Below are 25,321 nucleotides of genomic sequence, written 5' to 3' on the forward strand. Positions count from 1 at the left end.
AGTGCACAGCTGTTTGATGTGCATACAAGGGCACAGGTGCATTAAACTAAGCGTCTTACCTTACTTCTCTGCTAGATGTATTCATCAACCAATACATACTTGTCAGCTCAGATTATAAGCCTTGGCATATGGAGTTCAACATGAACATTAGTTTAGGATGCGGAAAAGCTACAAAGGGACACATTAAAAGCATCCATCCGATGCCAACAGTTTTATTTGAAAATAATGCATTTAACAGTTGAACAGAATCACTAAGATTCCCTTTATTAATTTTGATTCTTAATGAATTGCTGAGGACAAATAAGTATCTAGAGCTTTTGGCAACTTTTCCTGCTGAACCAGTCATGAGTCTGAGTAAATTAGACTCTAGCACTCTGCTAACCCTCTTCAGAATCGCAAGCTGGCATTGCACTTCTATTTGTAAATTACGAATACAGCACAGATGATGGCTGCATGGATTTAAGAAAACCTTTAAAGCTTGTATTCCAACAGGAGTAAAAATATGTGGATTAAAAATATAACAAAAAACAAAAGGAGAAGGAGGCAAAAGACCAATCCAGAAGTAATGAATAAAGATGGGTGAATAAACGGACCCAGGTGAACTGCCTGGTTTTGAGGCCACTGTACTTCTTGGATTTTCCCCAGATTCACAGGGGAAAGTGTCAACAAACTTTCCTGGCAAATCAGGGACAATCCAAGCATATTTACTGAAGTTTGATGCAGATTTGAAGATTTGCAAATACGCCTGCTGTGGGCTTCCATATATTGGCAAGTTCACTAGAAATCCCATATGGATTTGCTGGTTCATGCAAATCTACATTAGAATTTTTTTTTTTTTTTACAAAAAAGCTTCAGCGATCTAAATCAGCGAATGCATGAACATTTTTGCAAGACTGTTGAATCAGTTGACAAACTGTTTTTCTTTTTTTGGTAAAGTTCAAATGTCTCCAGCAATGGAGGCAAGTTAATATTTTCAGCACTCTGGCTACAATACTGCTTTAAGCCTTAAACTGAAGCTCATCTGCCAATCTGATTATCTTTCCATTGCAGTAATGAAGATTCCTCTGATTTGTCTGCTTTCATTAAGCTCTTCCCTGTATGTATTAGTTACACGAGTCAGACAGAGTGACCGTCTTTCAGTAGAAGAGCGATCACCTTCATCAGACAGTGCCCTAGTGTCGCCTTCTATTGCATGAGTGAGGTTTGACAGAGCAAGACAGATACGATTAGGTGGTTTTCGAGTTATGATTAGATATGATGTGACTATCCAGAAACATCCAGCACATGCTGGCAAAATGTTACATATACTGTGCTAACTGGTGTAACTAGATCTTAAGTACTGTGGACTGTTAATGATCAATTTGGTTCCATTCAATTTTGTCATGTCTCTTGAGGCTCTGATTTGTTCATTTATCCTATTTTATTTATTTATTTCTATTCCGCCTTTCAGGCTATTCAAAGCAGATTGCATTCAGGTACTGTAGGTAGTCCCCTATCCTCCGAGGACTCACAATTAAAGGACCTCATTTACAAAGCCTTTCCCCGTACAGAATGGGAGAAGAGCCTTGATACATTAGGCCCTAAGTTTGTACTTGAGGCAGTGGAGGGTGAAGTGACTTCACTGATTTGCCCAAGGTCACAAGGAGAAGCAGCGGGATTTGAATGCTAGCTTCCCCAGCATGTAGCTCGCTGTTCTAACCACTGGGCTTCTCCTACCCCTAGAAACATATTTTGTGAGAATGAGTTCTAAACATAAGAGCATAAGACATGCCATTCTGGGTCAGACCAAGGGTCCATCAGGCCCAGTATCCTGTCTCCAACAGTGGCCAGTCCAAGTCACAAGTACCTGACAAGTACCCAAACATTAAATAGACCCCATGCTACTGATGCTAGCAACAATCAGTGGCTATTCCCTATTGATTAATAGCAGTTTATGGACTTCTCCTCCAGGAACTTATCCAAACCTTTTTTTAAACCCAGCTACACTAACTACTTAAACCACATCCTCTGGCAATGAATTCTGGAGCATAATTGTGCACTGAGTGAAAAAGAATTTTCTCTGATTTATTTTAAATGTGCTACTTGGTAACTTCATGGAGTGCCCCCTAGTCCTTGTATTATCCAAAAGAGTAAATAACCATTTCACATTTACCTGTTCAAGTTCTTTCATGATTTTGTAGACCTCTATCATATATCCCCTCAGCTGTCTCTTCTCCAAGCTGAACAGCCCTAACCTCTTTAGCCTTTCCTCATAGGGGAGCTGTTCCATTCCCTTTATCATTTTGGTCGTCCTTCTCTGAACTTTCTCCAGTGCAACTATATCTTTTTTGAGATGTGGTGACCAGAATTGCACACAGTATTCAAGATGCGGTCTAACCAGTGAGTGATATAGAGGCATTATGACATCCTCTATTTTATTTGCTATTCCCTTCCTAATAATTCCTAATATTCTTTTTGCTTTTTTGACCACCAAGCACACTGAGTCAACTATTTCAGTGTAATATCAGCTATGACACCTTGTCCTGGGTGTTAACTTCTAAAATGGAACCTAACATCTTGTAATTACAGCATGGGTTATTTTTCTCTATATGCATCACCTTGCACTTGTCCACATTATATTTCATCTGCCATATGAATGCTAAATCATCTAGCCTCGCATGGTCCTCCTGCAATTTATCACAATTCGCTTGTGATTTAACTACACTGAATAATTTTGTATCATCTACAAATTTGATGACATTAGTCATTGTACCTCTTTCCATATCATTTATAAATATATTAAAAAGTACCAGAGGAGACTGGGAAGGAGAATGGTGCGAGAGTCCTGAGAGGGTGTCTGGAGGGTGCCAGAGAAAGCCCGGAACGCCGACAAGGCAGGCCGAGGACACACCCCCTGCGTGACATCACCAACATGCAATGTTGGAGGTGGCATAAAATCACTTCCCAAAGTCCCTTTCCCCAGGAGACCGGGAAGGAGAGTGGTGCGAGAGTCCTGAGAGGGTGTCTGGAGGAGATCAGAGGCCTGTCGGGGCTGGAGAAAGCCCAGAAAGCAGATGAGGCAGGCCGAGGACTCCCCCCCCGAGTGACATCACCAACGCGCGATGTCTGAGGAGGCATAAAATCGTCTCCCAAAATCCCTTTCCCCAGGAGACCGGGAGAGGATGTCTGGAGGAGACCGGAGGCCTGTCGGGGCCAGAGAAAGCCCGGAACGCCGACGAGGCAGACCGAGGACACAACCCCCGAGTGACATCACCAACGCACAATGTTGGAGGAGGCATAAAATCGCCGCCCTATGGCGCCCAGCCACCACCAGCGTGTCGCCGAAGCTGCACGTGCCAAAGGGGTGCGTGGCTTTGGTTAATATTTTGGACTTATTACATCAAAGCACCTCTAACCTTCTCATCTCCACCGGGGGAATTCATCCTGAGGCGATCCACTCAGCTAAGTACTTTCTATTTTTTTTCTTTGATATTTTCTTTGTGACATGCCTCACTCTATCTGTAAACGAAGGCAAGAGAGAGGCCTATGGTAGAAAGCACAACAGCGAGTCCGGTGTTGGGCCCCATGGATGCCCACATCAGAAGGGGAGTTGTAATACTGGGTGAAGTATCACTTGAAGGAGTGCAGGAAGGCATAGTACCCCTTCGTGATTGGGAAATCTCACTGTCCCCGGATCAGAGAACCCCCCTCTGAGAATCCTGCAGTGATAAGATCAGAACCATTTAAGGATACTCTTTTGCCACTTGAAAGGAGTGGTGAACAGGATGTTGGACTGGGAACAACGTTGGCTGAAACTGCAGGATTGACCGGTATGGTTAATGATCCAGAGGGGAAGGTTAAAGAGGATTCGTTGTTGTCACAAGAGAATATAACAAGTTGCGATGTTGCTGAAATTATACCAATTGTAAGACCGCCTGAATTTTCATTGGAGGTTATCTGGGAAACTTTGGTTGTTTTAAATAAAAATGTTACATTACAATTAAAACCAATAATTAATAATATAGAAAGATTGGAAGCTAAGGTTAATAAAGTAATATTTGAGGATAAAATGAGAGATGAAACAATTGAGAATAATACTAGAGATTTGTAAAAATTAAGTACCCAAAATGAGTTGTTAATTGTTGTGTTCCGCGGTCTTGGCACCCCACGACTGCGGCCCCCTACCTTAGCCGCGGCGTTCCTGCACCGCGGGAGCCCCGGGGGAGGGCTCCGATCCTGGCTGTCGCCCCCGCACAGCCTCCCGAGCTGCCCGCTGCAGGGGGAGCCGTCCTGCTCCCCCCCTCGTGGCATCCAGCGGCGTCTTTCCTCTGCGGGACAAAATCAAAGATGGCCACCACCATCTTTAGGCTCGAGGCCGCGCCTCCTCATTAGCCTTAAAGGGACATGATCCCTTTAACCAGGCTCAGCTGTTCCCTATGAGCTGGAGCAGAGGAAGTATAAAGGGAGACTTCCTCTGCTCATTCCTTGACTTGGCAACATCCCCTAGCGCTGTCTAGTCTGCTTGCTTCGGTGAGTCTTCAAGCTTTGGATCCCGTTCCTGCTCTGTCTTGGTGTTCCTGGTTCCTGACTTCGGATTGGCTTACGGTGATTCTCTGGTTCCTGACTTCGGATCGGCTTTGGTGATTCTCTGGTTCCTGACTTCGGATTGGCAAGCGGTGATTCTCTGGTACACGACTTCGGACTGGTGAGCGACGACCCTCTGGCACTTGACCTAGGACTCCTTCACGACTCCGTCTCCAAGGGCCCACCTAAGTCCCAGCAGTCCGGGTCCCTACGGGCTCCTCCTGGGGGGACCGCGGGCTTCCAGGGCGAAGCTCCAGTTGGCCTTTGCACCGTTACCCTGACCTCCCTAGGTCCACCTAAGTCACAGCGGTCGGGTCCCTACGGGCTCCTCCCGGGGGGACTGCAGACCACCAGTGGTGAAGACACAGCGCCTCATCTCGTCTCTTCATCGCCTCCGTGTTCGCCTCAGTCTCCAGTGCCAAGGGTCAGCTGGTCCTGCCTCCTGTTCTGCCTCACCACCCGACAAGAGAGCCTATGGACCCTCCGAAAGGTATACCATCCTCTCATCGGCCAAGGGTCCACAAGCCTGAGCATAACAATAATAAAAGAAAATCAATATTTGTCTAGGAAAATGGAAAACTTAGAAAACCAATTGCAAAGTAAAAATGTAAGATTGGTAAACTTTCCTAAGTTGCCAACTCTATCGGCAAAAGAAATGTGGAACAAATTTGCCTTAGAATTTCTTAAAATTCCACAGCAAACACTTCCTCCCTTAACTCTTATATATTATATTCCAGCTTGGAAAATTATGCCTGAGAAGAAACAAGAATATCAGTCTATAGCACCATTAAATGTCACTGAAATTCTTGAATCCACAAATGTAGAGATGGCCCAACCAGCCACTATGATTATTTCTTTCCTTCTTAATTCAGATAAGGAGTGGGTTCAGAGTTGTTTTTCAGAAATATAAAAGAAACATTTTGCCAATTGGACGTTAGAATGTTCTCTGATGTTACGAAGGATACACAAAGGAGGAGAAAATAATTTCTTAATTTAAAGCTTAAACTGCTTCAAATGGGTGCATTGATCAAACTAAAATTCCCATATAAATGTTGTGTCACATTTAAGAAAGTAAAATATTGTTTTTTTCAGCCATCCCAACTGGTAAAGTTTATTACTGATAAACAAATAGAATTTAATTCAGGAGAGACAACTCCTCAGTAATATAACATTAGTTCTCTGAAGATAGAAGTAGGCTACCCTAGTGTGATCGTCTGTTATTTCCTAAGACATTGTTGCGAATGTATGCCTTAAAATTGTTTCCAGTTTGAATTTCCCCATATTGAGGACTTAGAAAATATGGTTTTTTTGTAATTGATTTTTATTATAAATTATTATAGTTTTTATGTTTACCTATGTAAGGCCATACATGTATATAAAAATATTTTTGATTGTATTTTGAAAAAAAACTTTTGAGAAATAAAAAAAAAAAAGTACCAGTCCAAGTACAGATCCCTGAGGCACACCACTGTTTACCCTTTTCCACTGAGAAAATTGACCATTTAATCCTACTCTCTGTTTCTTGTCTTTTAACCAGTTTGTAATCCACAAAAGGACATCGCCTCCTATCCCATGACTTTTTAGTTTTCTTAGAAGCCTCTTTTGAGGAACTTTGTCAAACGCCTTCTGAAAATCCAAATATTGTTTAACCTTTATCCACGTGTTTATTAACCCCATCAAAAAAAACTGAAGCAAATTTTTGTGAGGCAAGACTTCCCTTGGGTAAATCCATGCTGACTGTATTCCATTAAACCATGTCTTTCTATATGCTCTGTGATTTTGATCTTTAGAATAGTTTCCACTATTTTTCCCAGCACTGAAATCAGGCTCAGCAGTCTATAGTTTCCTGGATCACCCCTGGAGCCCTTTTTAAAATATTGGGGTTACATTTTTGTTGGAAAGCTCACCTTTGTTTTCGGTTCTCTTCATTCTTCTGCCCTCCTTTCCTGATTTTTTTTTACTGTCTTTCCTTCATTTCTTTTGTCTGTAAATTAATTCTGCTCTCTTTATTTAAAGGGAATTTGCCAAAGAGAGAGAGAGAGTGGAGAACCGGAGATCCTTCATGAAACTTAGAAGACAGCAGCAGATTGAGAGGGAGCTGAATGGCTACCGGGCATGGATTGACAAAGCAGGTGAGTTATCAAAAAGGGGTGGAAGGCTTCCAAGGTCTCACATTGACAATTAAAAGTGACACTGGTAACTGATGTATGCAAAGAGCTCCAACCTTCACCACGTAGTACAAATTGCCTAAAGAGGACTTCAGACTTTCGTAAGCAGCTGTGCACGCTATACTTTGAGAGCCCTTAATTCTTCGAGTATGCAGTTTGCACTGCATACATTTACAGGCAGAATCAGCAAATAGCAGCCATGTATTCAAATGTCTGTTTCCTAGAGACAATATCTGTGGCATGCCTAATTCTTTATAACTGCTGAGGACTCCATACAGTGTGAGAATGACATCTCTGTCCCCTGCTACCACCTCTCATAATGATGCATACCAACAGGTCTCCATAGTGGTGGTTTTCTGTTAGGTCATGCCTCGTCATTGACCTGAAATCTTTTTGAACTTGGTTCCTTTTCCCTATTGCAGCTACAGTGGTCGCCCTGAACTAATACTTTTTTTTTAAAATAAAAAGGACCACTAGGTGTCCAGATTTGACTGTTCCACGTGACTTTGCATACTCCTTTTTCCTTTATTTTCATCCATTTTGCCCTGGTCATTTTCTTGGTTTTTGACTAAAAGTTGTTACATTTAGTTGTAGATTTATGAGGATTATTGCCATTGATGTTGATATTCAAAGAAAGCAGTTTTAGGTGCCTAGTTAGAAGAATCTTCAGTTGAACTTAGGGACTTACATTTTAGGGTGAAAATTCTCCTAACTTCAGGGCCCTAAAGCTAAAGCACCTAAATTTGGACCTGATATATATACATATATAATATTGTTTTGCCTATGTATAGGAACCTAAGTTAGGTACCAAGAGGCTAATATTCAGCTGCTATCTAGCTGAACAAGTTAGCCAGATAAATGTATCTGGCTAACATGGCTGAGATATTCTGCAACATGGATGCACCACTGATTATGCTCAGCTATCTTATAGCTAGCTGGATAAGCCAAATAGCTGTCCTAGACTCATCTGGTTAAGTAAGCCGGGTAAGTAACTCCACCCCGGAATGCTTTGTCCCACCCCTTACTTATCTGGTTAACTATTTAGCTGGATAAACAGCTGGCTATGTGGCAGCCACTCAGCATGGCCAAATATTCATACAGCGCCATGTAGCCAACTAAATGGTGCTGAATATTGACCATCTAGTGTTTAAAATCAGCATTAGGTGCCTAATTTACTTCCTCCAACCTGACTGAGACCCTGACCATGCCCCCTTTTTAGGCTCTAAGTTTAGGCACCTAGTAGAAATATGCACCTTAATTTAGGTGCTCATTGAGGAAGAATTCCCATTTAGGAAGATCTAAGCATCTAAATTATTTGCATATTGACCTCATTGTGTTTAAATCTTCACCTCATACCCATCCATTACATTTAGTAGTTCCTCATTAATGCCTACTGCATATTGCTCTGCCTTTGTTACTGCTGTATTGAAACCTCATTGTAGAACAGTGCACTAAGTGACAGTTTCAGAGTAAGAGAGCAGTTAGAAAAAGTTATGGACAAGTGGAAACCCATGGAACTCTATGGAAATGTTGGGGTCATGAAAACCAAGCAAAGTTAAGTTCACCTGAGACCAGGCTGAACTAATTTCTCAGACTAAATTAGAGAATATGTTCTTGCTGAGAAACGCCTTTTCTTCTCCTTCTCATCCCTTCTTCCCCACACCAATGTCTGGTGCCACTACTCTATGGGTCTCTTCCAACCCCTGCCTCTGCTCCTTCTAGACTTCTTGCTATCCCCTCTTTACTGCTTTGGTCCCCCAACTTTCTTCTTCCCTCTCCTCAGTCCCTCCTGCCACTTCTAAGCATTGCTCCCTCCACTTATCCCTCTGACCACACAACTCAAGTAATATCCATCTCGTGGGTTCGCTCCAGGCATAATGGTATCTCCTGATCAGGGTGCCCTTACTCTTTCTGCCCCCCCCCTCTCAATTATGCTCCAGTTTGCTGACTCCACCAGGAATGTGTACCCTGTTTCAGATCTTAGTATCATCTGCAAAAAGATACATCTTTCCTACTAAACCCTCTGAAATATCACTTATGAAAATATTGAACAGAACTGGCTCTAGTGGCGCTCCACTGATAACCCCTTTTTCTTTAGAGTGAACCTATTTACCTCTATCCTCTGTCCATTGCTCTACCATGTTCTAATATAAAAACCGGTATATAAAAACCAAAAATAAATAAATAAATAAATAGAGTTAACCACCTAGGGACTCACCCTCTAAGCAAAGTACTTTGAGTCTCCTGTGTGAGAATGGGTCAAAAGTTTTACTGAAATCTAAGTTCAGTATATTTCTTCAGTGTGTAACAAATGTGGACCCCTGTGCATGGTAAGGTTGGCGCAGTCTACAAAACGAAGCCCACTGACAGTTGGCAGATGAGCCATGGGATGGGACTGGACTTGAGCTTCACCTATACTAGCCCCTTTCCCCATGGGTTGAACACTTAGATTCCAGGGGGCCATCAGGATTTAGATGAAAGTCCCTCAGGGTATGGCAAGATAGAGAGTCCAGGGTCTGGCTGGGTCAGGACAGGCAGCAGATGAGAGTAGTCAAAGTTCAGGCAGGCAGCAGACAGGGGTCAGAGGCAGCAAGCGAAGGGTAGTTAAGATCCAGGTAGAGGTCAGATCCAGGTAGTCAGTCCAAGGGGAAGGCAGAGGTAAGGTACGGAGGACTGATTGTTATGGGAGTGCTATGGAGCGGTCCCGATTCCAGGGAGAATTGTGTGCCCTTGAACCACGGCGTGACTGCAGAGAGCTCCATAGAAGTGCCGAGGCAGATGAGATGAGTCCAAGCACAGGCGGACAGGCTGAAGACCAAGGACTCTGATCTCCACTGAACCTGACACATCAGAAGAGACCCAACAATGCAATGCTGGTCTCTGGGGTAGCCGTCCGGCCACTCAATAGCCCTTTTGGACCTACCCATACTGGAATGGCAAATGCGTCAGGATGGACAGAGGTCGAGGACAGGCGATGATACTGGAACAAGACAAAGGCTCAAGACATGGTTAGATGAGGACACTTGAAGACATAGTCAAATAAGGATACTTGCAGACGAGGTCAGATGAGGATGCTTGAAGGCACGGTCAGACAATACTTGAAGACATAGTTGGGCAAAGGTACTTGGCAACAAGCTCGGGCGAAACATGAGGCAAGAAGGCAAGGCTAGGGCACGGTTACATCAAGGTTCAGGCAAAGTTATATCAAGGTTAAGACATGGCTACGTCAAAGTTCAAACATGACTACGTCAAAGTTTGGACATGGCCACATCAAGGTTAAGGCAAGGTTAGGCGAGACAAGAACATTGGAGACATCAAAGACAAGGCATCTGAAGGCAGAATCACCTGAGGCATCCAAGACCAAGACATAGACATGAGGACTTTGGACCACCTAGGCCCTCAATGAAGAGCAACAAGGAGACAAAGGACTACTTCAGAGGAAAACATTTGCGAACAGGGGTATCTGAGACAAAGACGTCAGGGGAGACAGGACATCAGGAAGCAAGGTCATCTGGCAACGAAGTCATCTGGCAATGAAGACAGGAACACGAAATCCGACGAGAGACCAGGACATGGAACAAGGATACAGATGAAGGATCAGGAGCCACAAATGAAGACAAGGGAATCCCCATGAAGAACAGAGTGCCTTGAAGAAGTGGAGGTGGACATCAGGGTCTCCTGGAATGAAGAGCTGGAATGGAGGAACCAGGAGCAGTCCAGCTCCATGACTGACTCCTTGTGAAGGCAAGGAGGAACTGAAGGCCGAGCCCTCTTGTAGGGCTGAAGAGGAATGCCCAGGATGACATCACTAGAAGGAGCCAGGAGGACTGGCCCTTTAAATCCAGAGGAGAGGCACAGCCTCGCATCTAAGTAGGTAGGAAGTAGGACCCTGGAGAGCAGCAAGTCAGAGCAGGAGCAGCACTAGGCCGTGAATCCAGGCCCAGCATCAGAGGTGGCACCCCGCCGTGGGAAAGAAGATGATGGCGGCCTCCAGTCCTCATGAAGAGGAGCTCTGGGGTGGCCTTCTGGCCACAGAAGAGGATGGTGCTGGTGGCGACCTCCTGGCCGCACAAGGAGAGGCTTCAGCAGTGGCCTAGGTGCAAGGAAAAGCAAGAGCGGCAATAGGCTGCGAAGAGGGAAAGCATCAGCGCCTCCCAAGCCGCGTAGAGGACGGCGGGGGCGGCAGCCTCCAGGCCGAGAAGAAAGCAGCGGCCCACTGCGGATGGCAGCGGTCAACGGTGGTGACGGTCAGCCTGCCTTCCCAATGGCGTCGAGAAGGCAGGCTGACCATGAAGAGGTGAGAGACTGCTTGTGGGCCTATCCAACAAGCAGAATCGTAACACTGATGAGACAAAAAAGGCTGGAGAGGCAAGGCAGGACAGGTAAGATGCAATCAGGCTTGGGGAAACAAGGTTGGCTGGAGAGGCACAATGAGCAAAGCAGGTTTGGAGAGACAGGGCAGGCTGGACATGAGGAGGTAGGGCAGACTGGAGAGACAAAGCAGAATATGAGGAGGTAAGGAAGGCTGGAGAGACAAGGCAGGACATGATGAGGCAAAGCAGACTGGAGAGACAACGCAGAAGCAACACACAGTGCTGTACAGCAGGAGACCCATTGCTGAGGCATTGGAAGGGAGCATGGTTGGGACTTCAGTACATCATCAGGAGGTGTTGACAGGCTTTTCCCATTGCTGGGCCTTTAAATGCGGGGTGCGGCGTGCGTGCACCTGAGGAATCAGCAGGAGAACGGCATCCCTGGGGCCTCAGCGGTGTCCATGCCGTGAAGACAGGTCAGCGGAATCCGGAGTGGGTGCAGCTGGTTTCGTGGCCAATCTGCAACCAACTAAATGTTACCCAGTGCCTTCCCCTGATCTGATTCATTGATCTTTAAGTAAGAGAGATTGATTTGATTTGTTTGACATGATAAAACCAAGCTTCCTTGGCTCCTGTAGTTCATTGGATTTTAGGTATTTTTCTGTCCTTTTCTTTTAGTAATGAGTTCATTAAAGTTACCCACCATTGTAGATGACCTCTTCCTCTGCCTTTCACCTTCACAGTTCCAAACTATGGGATGAATAGATATTTTTACATATGACTCTTAGCTTCCAAGAGGGCAAAAAGGCATCAGATGTTTGCTTAAGTTGTATTTATTCAAGCAGTTTTATAAAGTATACAGTATCAATACATGTTGTTAATAATATCACTGACCTTGTATCTCATTTAGGATAATTTAAATAGATTTTCTCTAGCCACAACTATTAAGCAATCTAGCTGGCATTTTCTGCAGCAGCTTCTAGTTCTGGATACTCTTCCAGTGGTATTCCCTGTCAAAACCTAATCTACAGGAAATAAAGACATAACTCTGTTCCAAGCTTTGCATCTGTGAATAAATAGGATGACCTCCAAATCTTATTTGCAAGCTGTGGCCATAGAGAATCTATTAAATGGATCCTAAGTGAGATGCACTGGAGGGTAATTTTGCCAGTGCCATATATTACTATAAAATTGCTTTAATAACTGTTACCCCTGGAAAGCATTTGATTCCTTAATCCCTCTTGACAGCTAAGATTCAAGAGAAGAAACATTATCTCATCCCTTACTCTGAAATTATGAGGCTGGGAGGCTGAGACGTCTTCATGGATAGTCCCTGTTTCTGAATATAAATCCAGCAAGAGGGATCCAACAGCCACAACTAAGTGCTCTTCAAACCCACGCTGGAAACATTTTGCCCTGTTAAATTGCCTTGATTGTGCTGTGCATTCGTATTTTGTATTAATATTTTCTTGTCTAGTTTGCATTTGTGGCAACTCTAATTATACTGTCAACTGTTTGATGAGTACGCTCAGCAATAAATTAATTTATGACCATTTAATACTTTTATAAAATGCCTGGAGGCAGTGTAGTATAAAATGAAGAATTACATATAAGAAATAAAATGACTAAAGCCACCATTTTTTTTTTTGGTTCCCCATCTCTGTCTGCCCTTAATACCCCTGTCTAACTCTCTTTTGTCTTTCTCTTTGTACACATTTGCACAGTCTCTCTCCCTTTTTATCTGCAATACATGAAGCTGCCCTTTCCCCGTCTGACTCTTTCTGTTATCCTTTGTGCAGAATTGATATGGCTTTAGATTCTTCTAAGTTGCTTGGCACTTTTGTAAGTTCATGAAATCATTTGTTTTCAGAGGAAGTGATGCTGGCAGAAGAGAACAAAAATACTGGTACATCAGCCTTAGAAGGTAAGAAAACTAAAAGAAAAAGCCATAAAAAATACATATAAGGATTTGGTGTGAAGCCATTCCAGGTCAATGTTATCATTTTTCGCTCAGTACATGATAATCAGTGCAAAGATGTACAGTCTGTTACCCGTGGGTTGCCATGCTTGTCTCTGAGTTACTCTGCATCACTTCAGACTCTGTGTGAGAAATTAAGGGTGAGAGCTAGAACAGTTCCTTATTAGCAGTTCCAAAAAAGAGAAAATTACATCCTTAATAAAGCATTTTTCATGTTTTTGGTGTAGCATCTATTAACAAGTGAATTGGCAACCCTATGAACCCTCCATGCGTGCCAACATGGAATAATTTGTGCCCTTCATGACCTATGTAAAGTTTATGATCCTTTCTGGCAAACTGTAAAATTATGTAGTAACAGAGAAATATTACAGAGTCTTCTGCTTTAACAGTATCAGAATGAAAAGCATGAGATAGAATAAGGGTGGCTGAGAAATGATTGCAGTTATGAGATAAGTATTCTAAGCATAATGGGGGGCGATTCTCTGCAGGTGGATGGCTCTTTACCTACGGAGAATGTACCTTTGAAGATTGTTCCCGCTTTTCTCCCAGTGAAGGGAAGGCATGGTGCTGGGGACTAGGCAAGGCTGGTGAGGTAAATGCAGGGAATTCATTTTTAAATCCCAATGAGTACTTTACTCCACCTACTCTGCACTTGTGAAGTTATTCGGCATAAAGAATCCCTTCGGCACCTTGGATTTTCAAAGAGAAATTCCCTGCGGATAACGGTGGGAGGGGAAGAGTATAAAATAACTCGTTTTGCTGACGACATCTTCTTTTCACTGGCTAATCCAGTGGTGACCTTGTCTCACCTGGTTGTGCAGCTTGATAAGTATAGTAAAGTGGCAGGGTTTAAAGTGAACATGAGCAAATTGGAAATACGAAATATTAACATTCCAGATGAGGGGTGGAAGATATGAAGAAAAATTTCCATTTAGATATGCAAAAAATCATCTAAAATATTTGGGGGTGAAGATGGTTGCAGACAGGAAAAAGATCGATTTAATCAGAGGGAGGTAATTTGCCTCTACTATCTTGAGGGACCTGCAGATTTGGATGGTTACTAGCCTTTCCTGGTTTGAGCACATAGCAACTTTATAGATGAATGTTCTACCAAGGCCATGCTATTTCCAGTGACTTCCAAATGAGATTTCAAAAGCAAATGTTGATCAGTATTCAGAAGCAACTATTAAGCTTTATTTGGCCTCATAGACCTCCTAGAGTGGCGTGGGTGTTCCGAATGTAGCAAATTATTATAATGCAGTGCAACTGAGAGCTTTAGTAGAGTGGCAAGTACAGGGTAGAATAAAGCAACAGGCTTGAACAGAACAATATTATTTAGATTCAATCTCAATTAGATACTATCCTTGCATCCCCAAAGACCAAAGATGTGCTCAAACCAGTATTAAGAGGCATACTGTGGATTTGTGGGGTGCTTCGTGGCAGAAGTTGGTAGGGATGGGAAAATATTCCCCCTTGATTGCTGATAGGTTACAATAAAGATTTTATACCTGGATTAGGGTCAGTTGTTTATATAAGGTGGGAAGTACCGGGGTTGTCAAGGTTAGCCAGCTTAGTGAACAAGGTGCCATTCTGAGTTTTGAAATGCTGAAGGAAAAATACCATCTATGTAACATAGTAACATAGTAATGGTGGCAGAAAAAGATCAAATGGTCCATACAATCTGCCCAGCAAGCGTCTTACGGTACTAAATGCTGCTCTGTGCAAGTTACCTTCATGTTTCTGTTAAGGGTAGTGGCTGCCGCTCCATGCAGGTTACCCCCAAGCCTTATGTTAAGAGTAGTAAAATTACTGCTGGCAATATTGTTATAGGGTGAGCAGCCCTCCTGTTATAGGGTGAGCAGCCCTCCTGATAATTCATACATTGCTGCTGCTTGAACGTGCTTTGCTTTTTGACTTGGCCATAGAGGCAGTTCTGGCTTTTTCCCTAATGTCTGCGCATCAGTATCCTGGACCTTAAAAGTCAAGGCCCAGCTTTGGTTGTCATCTGAATCCAATTCCCCCCCTTTTCCCCCTGCCATCGACACAGAAAGCAATGCTGCAGTTGCATAAAAAAATCATGTAAACTAATTGGTTAAGGGTAGTAATCCCCATGCTTTCTGTCAGGGGTAGCAACTGCCGCTCCATGCTGGTTACCCCCTTGCACCCTTTTCTTAATTTCCAACTCTAGCCTTTAGAGATCCACAGTGTTTATCCCTTGCCTTTTTTAATTTGTTTACTGTTTTCGTCTTTATCACCTCTTCCAGGCATCCACCACCCTCTGTGAAGAAATATTTCCTGACGTTGGTTCTGAGTCGTTCCCCCTTGAAGTTTTATATTGTGACCTCTAGTTCTACTGTTTGCTTTCCTCTGGAAATGGTTCAAGGAACATGCATTATTAAAACTATTCAGATATCTGAAGGTCTGCATCATATCTCCCCTGCAAATCCTTTCTTCCAGGGTGTATATATTCAAATCTTTCAGCCTCTCCTTATAAGTCTTCCAATATAGATCCCACACCATTTTGGCTGCCCTTCTCTGTATTGCCTCCAGCCTGTTTCTATCCTCTTTGAAATATGGTCTCCAGAACTGAACACAGTTGCCAGGTGAGGCCTCACCAAGGACCTGTATAAGGGGTCCTTGGTGAGGCCTCACCTGGTTATTTCTCTCTTACTGGTTATTTCTCTCTCTATGGCAGCCCAGCATTCTTCTGGCTTTAGGAATCACCTTGTCATATTGTTTCACCACCTTCAGATCATTAGACACTATCACCCCAAAGTTCCTCTCCCAGTCCGTGCACATTAGTCTTTCACTCCCATTACATACAGCTCTTTTGCATTACTGCACCCCAGATGTATGACTCTGCACTTCTTGGCATTGAAGCCCAGCTGCCAAGTCTTCAACCACTCTTCAAAACATAGTAACATAGTAATGACAGCAGAACAGAGCCAGATGGCCCATTTAGTAGGGATGTGAATCGTTTTTTGACGATTTAAAATATCGTCCGATATATTTTAAATCGTCAAAAATCGTTAGAGCCGCGATACAATAACAATTCCCCTGATTTATCGTCAAAAAATCGTAAATCGGGGGAAGGGGGAGGGTGGGAAAACCGGCACACTAAAACAACCCTAAAACCCACCCTGACCCTTTAAAATAAATCCCCCACCCTCCAGAACCCCCCCAAAATGCCTTAAATTACCTGGGGTCCAGAGGAAGGGTCCCGGTGTGATCTTTCACTCTCGGACCTCCGTGCGTTGTAGAAATGGTGCCGGCGCTACCTTTGACCTGTCATATGACAGGGCAAAGGTAGCACCGGCGCCATTTTGTTTTTTTGTCCCCCGACGGCAGGAGCGTAGGAGATCGCTCCCGGACCCCCAGGGACTTTTGGCCAGCTTGGGGGAGCCTCCTGACCCCCACAAGACTTGCCAAAAGTCCAGCGGGGGTCCGGAAGGATCTCCTGCCGTACGGCAACACGATTCGACCTCAGGAGGTCGTTCCGGACCCCCGCTGGACTTTTGGCAAGTCTTGTGGGGGTCAGGAGGCCCCCCCAAGCTGGCCAAAAGTCCCTGGGGGTCCGGGAGCGATCTCCTACGCTCCTGCCGTCGGGGGACAAAAAAACAAAATGGCGCCGGTGCTACCTTTGCCCTGTCATATGACAGGTCAAAGGTAGCGCCGGCGCCATTTCTACAACGCACGGAGGTCCGAGAGTGAAAGATCACACCGGGACGCTTCCCTCTGGACCCCAGGTAATTTAAGGCATTTTTGGGGGGTTTGGGGGGGGTGGGGGATTTATTTTAAAGGGTCGGGGTGGGTTTTAGGGTTGTTTTAGTGTGCCGGTTTTCCCGCCCTCCCCCCCCACTGGACCCCAGGTAATTTAAGGCATTTTGGGGGGGTTCGGGAGGGTGGGGGATTTATTTTAAAGGGTCGGGGTGGATTTTAGGGATGTTTTAGTGTGCCGGTTTTCGATTTACACGATTTACACGATATTTAAAAAACCCAAACTGTGACGATCCGATTCCCTCCCCCTCCCAGCCGAAATCGATCGTTAAGACGATCGATCACACGATTCACATCTCTACCATTTAGTCTACCCAACAAGCTTCTTATGGTAATGCCTGCCACTCCATGCAGGATACCCCCATGTTTCTCTCAAGCTTTCTTAAATCACTTTTCATTCTCTCTACTCCTTCAGAAGCATCTACTTTGTTACAGAACTTAATATCATTGCAAAAATACAAGTTTTACTTACTATCGCTCACAAAAATATTGAAAAGAACCAGTCGCAAAACCGATCCCTGAAGCACTCCACTTAACATGGTTCTCTCTTCAGAATATGTTCCATTTACCATTACAAGCTGTCTCCTGTCAGTCAATCAGTTTGTAGTCCATTCCACCACCTTGTCGCCAAATCCCAAGATTCTCATTTTATTCACGAATCTCCTATGCAGGACCGTATCAAAAGCTTTGCTGAAATCTGAGTAGATCACATTGAGTGCTCTTCCTTGATCAAATTCTCAAGTCACCCAATCAAAAAAATCAATCAGATTTGTTTGACAGGACCTTCCCCTGGTGAATCCATGCTGCCTTGGGTCCAGCAACTCATTGGATTATAGATGGTTCACTATCCTTTCTTTCAGTAGCGTCTCTGTTAATTTTCCAACCACCAAGGTGAGGCTAACCGGTTTGTAGTTTCTAACCTCCTCTCTGCTACCACTCTTGTGAAGCAGGACCACCACAGCTCTTCTCCAGTCACACGGCACCACTCCCATTTCCAGGGTTTTATTGAACAGGTCTTTCAGCGGACCCACCAGCACATCTCTGACCTCCCTTAGAATCATGAGATGTACCTTATCCAGCCTCATGGCCTTGTCCACTTTGTTTTCCCAGCTCCTCCCATACATTTTCTTCTGAAAACTAAGTTTCATTACCCAACTCCCATCTTCGGTCTTCTCAACCAGCAACGGTCTTTCTCCAGGGTTTTCATTTTGTGAATGCTGAATTGAAGTATTTATTTAATATTTCTGCCATTTCTTCATCTCTCTCAACACATTGCTCCTGGTCATCTTTCAATTTCACTATTCCACTTCGGGCCTTCCTTCTTTCTCTAATATATCTGAAAAATGTTTTCTCACCTTGTTTTACCTTTGGCAATCCTTTCCTCTGCTTGAACTTTTGCTTTCTTGGTTTCTTTCTTCATCTCCCTCAGTTTCACCAGGTATTCTTCTTCCCTGTGTTCCTCCTTTTGGAATCCTTTATACTTCTCGAATGCTGTTCTTTTTACCTTTATTATTTCAGCCACCTCCTTTGAGAACCAGATCGGTTTCTTTTTCCTTTTACTTTAGTTACTTTTCTAACATAGATTTGTGCCTTTGTAATAGCTCCTTTTTATTTGGCCCACTGTTGTTCTACTTCACCCATATTCTCCCAGTCTTCTAGTTCATCCTCCAAGAACATCCCCATTTTGACAAAATCTGTATTTTTGAAATTCAAAACTCAGGTCTTAATGTGACTTATCTGTATCTTATTTGCAATATCAAACCATACCGTCTGATGATTGCTGGTGCTTAGGTGGGCATCTACGAGAACATTAAAGATATTATCCACATTTGTGAACACTAAGTCGAGTATCATATCCTCCCCTTTGGGTTTCATTGTCTTAGTTTTGAGCAGAGTCCCGTGAAGGGCATCCACTATCTCTCTATTTCTTGTAGATTCCACAGAAGGGATACTCCAGTCTACATTCTGCAGATTTAAAGCTCCAATGAGCAACAAGTCTCTCTTCTTTCCTTCATTTTGGATGTCTTTGACCAGATCTCTATCTGGCTCTTCTGTCTGCATTGGAGGCCTGCAGACCACATGCATGTAAATGGAAATTCCATCTTCTTTTTTTAGGACAGCCCATAATGTTTCTTCCCTACCCCACTTCTGTTGCATTTCAGTGGCTTAGGTATTGTTTTGACATAAAGACCTCTCTGTTCTTCCTTAATAAGTTATAGCCAGTCATGAGACTCTGTGAACCATGTCTCTCTAAAGCAATGATGTCCAAGTTGACCTCCACCATTAGGGCCTGCAGATCTGGGATTTTATTGCCCAGACTACTAGCATTTGTGGTCATAGCTTTCCAGCTTTTCTCCTTTGGTTTGCTGCTCTTCCTAATCACCTTTTCTGATTTTTTGAGCTGCTTAATTTTATTACTTTCTCCTCCCACTTCCTGTATTGCTTCAGGGGGGGTGACATGCCAATTTCATTGACCACCTCCTGCCACCCCCACCCTCTAGCTTAAATGCCTGATAATGTACAATCTGAATTTCTTGCTTAGCATCCTCTTTCCTGCCACGGACAAATATAGATCATCCTTACCATATAATCTTCTATTGCTCCATATATGCCTCCAGCCTCCAATGTACCAAAATCCACTTTCTTCACACCATTTTTTAGAACCAGGCATTGAAGTTATTTATATGGCAGAACCTTTCCTTCCCTTCCCTTCCCTATGAGTAGGTAATACTTCCTCAAATGCAATGATCTTTGCCATGTGTCTAATCTTCTTCCCTAGATTTTGGAAATCTTTCCATGCTTCAAGGATACCATTTCTAGCAAGGTCATTGGTTCCCAGATGGATGATAACATAGATATCAGAGTCTCTGCTTTCTTCTGTAATTGCATTGACTATCTGGTTGACTGAGGATCCTGGAAGGCATTTAACTCTTGCATCCTACAGTGATTTCCCTAATTGGTTTGTCTGATGATTGAGACTCCCAGGTTTATTTACATATCTTCAGATAAGACATTATTTGGAAAACAATGTGGCCAAAACTATATTAGCACATGGTTCAGAGGGAGGTATTTTCAAAGGATACTAATGATGCATTAGAATTAGGGCATCCCAACTGTGAGGTTCCAATAATAAGAAAAGTAGTCCAAGTACCTGTAACTAAAAACTCACCTGAGCTAAAAAATTCAAATTTATCCCTATCAATTAAAAAGCAGAATGAAAATACAAACAAAAAATACACTTTGAAATGTTTGTATGCTAATGCTAGAAGACTAAGACGTAAGATGGGAGAATTAGAATATATAGCAGTGAATAATGAAATAGACTTAATTGGCATCTCAGAGACATGGTGGAAGGAGGATAATCAATGGGATAGTGCTATACTGGGGCACAAATTATATCACAATGACAGAGAGGAGCATCTGGGAGGTGGAGTGGTGCTTTATGTCTGGGATAGCATAGAGTCCAACAGGATAAAGACCCTGCATGAGACTAAATGCTCGATCGAATTTTTATGGATAGAAATCCCTTGTGTGTTGGGGAAGAATATAGTGATAGGAGTATACTACCATCCATCTGGCCAAGATGGTGAGATGGACAGTGAAATGCTAAGAGAAATTAGGGAAGCTAACCAAATTGGTAGTGCAGTAATGGGAGATTTCAATTACCACAAATATAATAACAGTTAATTCAACATACAACGAAAATCAATATTGCAAACAAATACGTTGTAAATAAGGCTTTTAACTTCCTGTGTGTCAAATCTTGTTTAATGTATGAGTAGGACCATCATAACACCCACAGTGAACAAGCAGATTAGCCAGTGTATTTAACCGCTACGGGTCATGTTTAATCATCGGTCCAAATATCTCAATGTCCTTTTTATTAATAAATCTATTTTTTTCTTTCTTTTTCACTTTTTCATAAGATTAATGTGGAACAGTACTTCCCTTATTTTGGTGGCGCTACCATGCTTTGGAGGTCCTGTCCGGTTGATGTGACACAGTACTTGTCTTTGAATAGCGCTACTGCGCTTCTGAGGTCCAGTCCTTTGAAAGGCACTGCCGTGCTTCTAAGGTCCAGTCCGACGTACGTTTCGCAGGGCTACTGCTGCTTCAGGGACTGTTGCAGATGTAATACTCCTATTAAGATCCACTCAGAAGTCCAATTTATCGTATCCACATACATATGGTCCTTAGTTATTTTCACTCGAACCTTGCCGCCTTTTCCTCTTGACGGCATCTTAGTCAGGAGGAAAAGGCGGCAAGGTTCGAGTGAAAATAACTAAGGACCATATGTATGTGGATACGATAAATTGGACTTCTGAGTGGATCTTAATAGGAGTATTACGTCTGCAACAGTCCCTGAAGCAGCAGTAGCCCCGCGAAACGTACGTCGGACTGGACCTTAGAAGCACGGCAGTGCCTTTCAAAGGACTGGACCTCAGAAGCGCAGTAGCGCTATTCAAAGACAAGTACTGTGTCACATCAACCGGACAGGACCTCCAAAGCATGGTAGCGCCACCAAAATAAGGGAAGTACCGTTCCACATTAATCTTATGAAAAAGTGAAAAAGAAAGAAAAAAATAGATTTATTAATAAAAAGGACATTGAGATATTTGGACCGATGATTAAACATGACCCGTAGCGGTTAAATACACTGGCTAATCTGCTTGTTCACTGTGGGTGTTATGATGGTCCTACTCATACATTAAACAAGATTTGACCACAGGAAGTTAAAAGCTAGATTTCAATTACCCCAATATTGACTGGGTAAATGTATCATCAGGACACGCTAGAGAGATAAAGTTCCTGGATGGAATAAATGACAGTTTTATGGAGCAATTGGTTCAGGAACTGACGAGGGAGGGAGCAATTTTAGATCTAATTCTCAGTGGAGCACAGGATTTGGTGAGAGAGGTAATGGTAGTGGGGCCGCTTGGCAGTAGTGATCATAATATAATCAAATTAGAATTGACTGGAAGGGGGACAGTAAGCAAATCCACGGCTCTAGTGCTAAACTTTCAAAAGGGAAACTTTGATAAAATGAGAAAAATTGTTGGAAAAAAACTGAAAGGAGCAGCTATAAAAGTTAAAAGTGTGCAAGAGGCGTGGACTTTGTTAAAAAATACCATCCTAGAAGCACAGTCCAGATGTATTCCACACATTAAGAAAGGTGGAAGGAAGGCAAAATGATTACCAGTGAGGTGAAAGAGGCTATTTTATAGCGATGTGTATAGTACCGGCAATCGTGTCCAGTTTTGTTTTCGTAGAACTGCGGGAAATTTCATTTCCCGCGGTTCTGACCAGTTTTTTTTTTTTGGCTGTCCCGATCCAAAAAAAACAAAACACCCCGATCCTTCAGATTAATTTATTAAATTATTTAGATTATCTTAAAAAATGTCACGGGCCATCCATTGTTCCTACCATGTGACAGGGGCCGGCCAATGGCACTGATAGCCCTGTCACATGGTAAGGGCAAAGGGCCATTGGCGCCATTTTGATTAGTGGCAGCCGACGGCCTGAGAGGGGGACATCGCTCCCGGGACCCCCGCTGGACCACCAGGGACTTTAGGCAAGTTTTGGGGGGGTCGGGAGGGTGGGGGATTGTAAATAATTAGATCTGAAGGGCTGGGGTGGGTTTGGGGGTTTGTTTGTTTTTCTGTGTGCCCTTTCTCCCCTCCCCCCACCAAAATGATAAGAAAACCACATGAAATTTCGTGGGATTTTCCTATCATTTTCAGGGACCCCCAATACACGACGAATTAGGAAATATCATACGATATTTTAATTCGTCAAAAAAACGATGCATATCCCTACTATTTTATCCAAAAGATCTTCATTCAAAAATATGTCAGTAGTTGGCAGAATCTTAGAGATCAGGAAATGAAAACTTCACCAATTTGTTAATCCTAAAGATTTCTTCATACAGGGTTGGATACCAAGGTGAAATACTGAGAGTAGGGAGAAGGGCTCTGTAGGGAAAAGTCTTTATTTTAAGCACTGGTTTGAAGATGGGGAAGAAATAATAATTATTAGGACCAAAGCAAAATGGTGTTTTATTGTGCATTTCTTATTGTTTTAACCCCCTTGGAAATTTGCTTTCTTAAATTATAACATCTTGTATTAAACCACAGCTTGGTTGTCACGTTGGTTTTCTTGATCTTCTGCATGAAAGTGTCTATCTTAGGCCCATCTGAAGAGTAGACAATTACAGTGAGTAAGTACTATAGTGAAGCTGCAGATGAGGAAATAGGTCAGGTCCTTGCTCTACAACACTCCCTCTATTGGTAGTGTACAGCCTAGTAAAGTTTAACTACTGCCCCTGTGTTTTAGAAGAAGGCAGAAACAGTGCCATCCACTGGCAGTGTCCAGCACTACAACATCACATCTACCCAGGAAAAAGCAGCAGCATTGCAAATATTATTTATTTACTTATTTTTTATTTAAAAACTTTTCTATACCGTCGTATAGTAGAGCACCATCACAACAGTTTACAGTTAGGCACAAATATGTGGTTTCTAATTTATCCAAAGGGTGCCATTATTATATGGTTACATGGTTCGATAATATACTCTAAATGGGGAATGGGTGTGGTTACCATTTATGATTAACTGTCTTTATAATTTAATACTTAAATTGTGAGAAAATAATAAAAGAAGACCAATATACCTCATATTGAAAACAGAACAAGCCAGACTTTATAAACCTAAACAGAAACTATACAACAGCAGGATCCCTCACCTCTGTCAATCATACATCACACAGACAGACCCTTACCAAATATAGAATAAGGGACCACAAATTAGAAATAGAAACATGAAAACAAAACTTGAACTAGAAACTCTAAGATCAGACTCTGCAGTGCAACACTGTAAAAATTAAATCATCACCACACCTCAACCACTGCTGCCCCCTGCCCCTATCCATCCTCTCTAGAAGCTGCTGATCTTAGACCTGGACTGAGTTCAACGGTGCCTCCTTATCTCACTCCAGAAGATTCCCCACCCAACATCTCCCTGACTGCCCTACCTTCTTCCAACCATTGCTCTGTCCCACTCTCCACACCCTTTGCCCACCATGCTCCTGAGCCTCCTCTCTTCTCCCCTATTCCCCAGCCTCTCTCTCTCTCTGCCCACCAGCCCCCTCTGCCCTCCTTCCACCATCCCCAAACCCCTCCCTCTGTCCACCATCTGCCGAGCTGCTTCCTCTGTCCTTACCAATTAGCCTCATCCCCCCAAGCTCCCTTCTCTCCAACCCCTGATCCCATTCTTTTGCTCACCATCCCCCTCACCCCTTCCCTCCATCCTCCTGAGCCTCCCTCTCCTAGGCCCCTCACCTTGGCCTCTGCCCATCATCCCCCTGATCATTTTCCCAGCATCTCCCTCTCTCACTCTTTCTTCTCTTCCCCCCTCCACTACCTGTCAGTCCCTCCCTCTCCCTCCCCACTTCCCTGCCTAGAAACATGATCATCTTCATTTCCCCCTCCCTGATGTCAGATCTCTTCCAGCCCAATGTAAGCGCAGTGGCAGAAGAAGGCCACACCCTCTCCTTCAGACAGGCCACTTCATGGGAAGCAGACATTCTTCAGACTGCGCCCTGTACACAATGACAGTGGGAGGTAGCTGTTTCACTCAGACTGGGCCAGTGGATCTGATGACAGTGGGACTCGGAGGCAGCCGTTTTTTTCAGGCCAGGCCCCAATATGGCAGAAAGAGGCAGAGACAAAAGCCGAGGTGACAGCAATGACTCCATACAGACTCCCTCCTTCCTGTTCACAGTTGTGCATGACACATCTGGGGTTGTGCATACCAAAAAAGAACAATGGATAGTGGGTGGAGAGCAGAGGTAGTGAAATAAAAGTAAGAATGTTTTCCAGTGGTTTCAAACTATGTAAATCCCTGAGTACACACTGCAGCAGCTACGGCAGCCAACCTCATAAATATTAGACCAAAGTCAATTGTTCATTTGTAGTTTGATGGGGTGGATGAGGGAGATCCATTTTACAGAACCCTTTAGTGGACATAAGAGTTTGGAGGCTCAGATGGACTGAGTGGTCTGCTGCTTTCTAATTGTAATCATAGGTCTCAATAAAAACTTTAGGAGAAGTTCATGGGACATAATGCACAACTTGCACATCCTTAACTTGCTGCCATAAGAGGTCGAGAATGAACCTTTCAGGGAAAGCGCAGATTTACCATCTTGTAAGCAGTGGCGTGAGCATGAGCTTTCAACACTGCAGCATAATTGATAACTGCCTTGTGGGTGACCCCACGAGGCCTACACTGCCGGAGAATGAAGTGGGTCTAGCTGGAGCTTCACCTGTACCAACCGCCTGCCCCACAGGTTGATGCCTTGGGTTCAGCAGCTGGCAGGACTTAGGTGGCTCTGAGGGTGTCCTAAGACAGAGTTCAGAGATAGAGTAAGAGTCAGGGCTGGCAGTAGGCAGGATGTCGTCAGTGTTTAAGGCTAGGGTCAAGTCCAGGCCAAGACAGAAAAGACACAGCAGAACAAGACAGGACAGA

General features: G+C 43.6%; 1 protein-coding gene across 10 annotated transcripts in view; it reads left to right on the forward strand.

The window, feature by feature from the left end:
* The window catches only part of CACNA1E (calcium voltage-gated channel subunit alpha1 E), a 735,423-nt gene that overhangs the window by 426,341 nt on the left and 283,761 nt on the right, over positions 1 to 25,321 (forward strand). For all 10 annotated transcript variants that reach the window (XR_003858904.1, XR_003858905.1, XM_029617785.1 and 7 more), the window contains exons 10-11: positions 6,580 to 6,695; positions 12,915 to 12,968. Coding sequence is in view for 8 of the 10 variants with exons in the window: in XM_029617785.1 (XP_029473645.1) it covers positions 6,580 to 6,695; positions 12,915 to 12,968 (170 nt within the window). In the remaining 2 variants the exon portion in view is untranslated. The remainder of the gene's footprint in view (positions 1 to 6,579; positions 6,696 to 12,914; positions 12,969 to 25,321) is intronic.

Source organism: Rhinatrema bivittatum, chromosome 10 (assembly GCF_901001135.1).
Source record: "Rhinatrema bivittatum chromosome 10, aRhiBiv1.1, whole genome shotgun sequence".
Lineage (NCBI taxonomy): Eukaryota > Metazoa > Chordata > Amphibia > Gymnophiona > Rhinatrematidae > Rhinatrema > Rhinatrema bivittatum.